We start from the raw sequence: 2056 nt of genomic DNA, 5'->3' as shown, positions 1-2056 counted from the left end.
CACACACACACACACACACACACACACACACACACACACCTTGTTGAGTGCTGCCACTCTCTGTGCAAGCTGGGCCTCGATCTCAGGCAGTGTCTCGGCCCTCTGCAGAGTTTGCTGCAGCTTCTGTTTGGCATCATCCAGACGCTCCTGGAGCTGCCGGTTCTTCTCCTCGCTCTGCAAGAAAACAGGGGTGAGAGGGAGTGGGGGTGAAACTCGGAGCGCAAGATTGCTGAGGGCAGCAGACGTGGGGAGAAAAAAAAAAATGCATTAATGGCACGCGCTCTGTGTGCCAACGTGAAACGGGGCCAAGCTGCGAGTGAACAGCAGAAACGTAGACTTTCCCCACCTGTCTGTAGAGCGAGTCTTTGCTGGCCAACTCGTTCTCCAGTTTATCTTTTGTGTCGTGGAGAGACGTCGCCTCCCTCTGGGCGCTCAGGTACCTGCATAACGGAACAAAAGCGGCAGGCAGACGGAGCAGTGAGCGCAGCACGACTGGGGGAGAAGGTAACGAGAGTTCACGGAAAGACAGAAAAAAACAAACCTGCGTTCTAACGTGGTGATTCTCTCTTCCATGTCTTCCCTTTGACAGAGTGCCTGGAAGAATTAAAGTGAAGAAACCATTTATTTATTTTTTACCGTATGTAAGGACTCTAATGTAGAAATAGAAAGCGAAGAAGACCAGATATAAAAAGTGGGATCAGGCAAATGTCAAGTCTACAAGCAGGGGTTGATCAAAGGGAATTCACTGGGCTCGAACAGCTATTAGCTGAAGAATGATAATGACTGGTTAATAGTTGTTGACAGCTTTCAGAAGCACCCACTTATGCAGTTGCACAAGTCAAAGAGAGACAGAGGGGGGAGAGTAAGGGGGGGGGGGAGACAGTGGGAAGATAAAAGAACAGTGAGTGAGGAGAAGCAGTTAGACTGGGGGAAGACATAAAGGGAAGGTTTGCTGAGTAAACTGTCTGGACTAGCTCTCGTTTGAAACCCCCCCCCCCACACACATATTTCAAACAGCTACACTGACTGATTACCGATGGCACTGTCACCATGGCTACAGGGTAGAGGCTCTGGTGCGTACAGTAACAGCTGCCAAGTAGGCAAATGTTACCACAGCGAACTGTTAACTGTGTCTGTGAGTATGAGTAAAAGAGACCCCTGTCACAGACACACATAGTGGCGGTTTATTGGCTGTCAACAGCTCGGCGGGTCTCACCTCTTTCACATCCCTCTGTAGTTTCTGGTTGGCCACCTCCGATCGGGCCAGCTCCCTCCTGGCGGACGTCAGCTGCTCCTCGATCTCCCCGACCTGCCGGGAAGCCAGAGTGTGGGGATACAAGGCTGAGCGAGCGCACGTCATTTTTCTGTTTGTGAGCATCTCCTGACGTGTGATATTTTGTCTGTTTTGGGGCAAGCGCTAGACCATGAGACCGCGTCCGAATCGAGTACCTGTCTGCACATGAGGGCCAGTCTCTCTTTCAGCTGTCCCAGCTCGGACCTCTGTCGCTCGATCTCGCCCTCTCGCTGCCTGTCGATGTCCGCGTCATCCAGGATGGAGGAAGGCCCGTTGGGAAGCTTCTGAATGGAGAGTAAAGATGGTAGGTGAAGTGAAGTGAATGGTTCAAGGTTCAAGGAGAGGTCTTTATTATCCCTGAGGGGCAATTTGTTGTGCAGCAGCATGTAACACACAGGTTATACAAGACAACAGCCATACATCTAGAAACACAATAAATACGTACTACACGGAAGACCACACCTCACATTGACTTATTAAAAAAGCCAATAGCAGCAGGGACAAAAGAGTTTTTGTGTCTGTTTGTCCTGCATTTAGGCTTTAGACTGAATCTGCGGCCAGACGGCAACAAGATGAAGCAGCTGTTCGGGGGGTGACTAGGGTCGGCCAGGACTGACTGGGCCTTCTTCAGGGACCTTGTCTCGTAGACAGAGTTTAAGTCAGTCAGAGGGTTGTGGAAAATCTTGCCACACACCTTAACTATACATTGCAGCCTGTTCTTGTTCTTAAGCGTGAGGGACCCAAACCAACTCACAAAGGCAA

General features: G+C 50.5%; 1 protein-coding gene across 6 annotated transcripts in view; it reads right to left on the bottom strand.

Annotated features, from left to right (window-relative positions):
- Nucleotides 1–2056, bottom strand: part of ppfia3 (PTPRF interacting protein alpha 3) — a 31215-nt gene that overhangs the window by 19351 nt on the left and 9808 nt on the right. For 3 of the 6 annotated variants that reach the window (XM_032537432.1, XM_032537434.1, XM_032537436.1), the window contains exons 6-10: nucleotides 1450–1578; nucleotides 1217–1309; nucleotides 542–594; nucleotides 347–440; nucleotides 40–174 (exon numbers count right to left, since the gene is read on the bottom strand). In XM_032537432.1, coding sequence (XP_032393323.1) covers nucleotides 40–174; nucleotides 347–440; nucleotides 542–594; nucleotides 1217–1309; nucleotides 1450–1578 — 504 coding nt within the window. The remainder of the gene's footprint in view (nucleotides 1–39; nucleotides 175–346; nucleotides 441–541; nucleotides 595–1216; nucleotides 1310–1449; nucleotides 1579–2056) is intronic. The other 3 variants (XM_032537433.1, XM_032537437.1, XM_032537438.1) reach the window with 1 other exon arrangement.

The sequence above is a fragment of the Etheostoma spectabile genome, chromosome 15 (assembly GCF_008692095.1).
Source record: "Etheostoma spectabile isolate EspeVRDwgs_2016 chromosome 15, UIUC_Espe_1.0, whole genome shotgun sequence".
Classification (NCBI taxonomy): Eukaryota; Metazoa; Chordata; class Actinopteri; order Perciformes; family Percidae; genus Etheostoma; species Etheostoma spectabile.
This window is presented reverse-complemented; position numbering and strand designations above follow the sequence as displayed.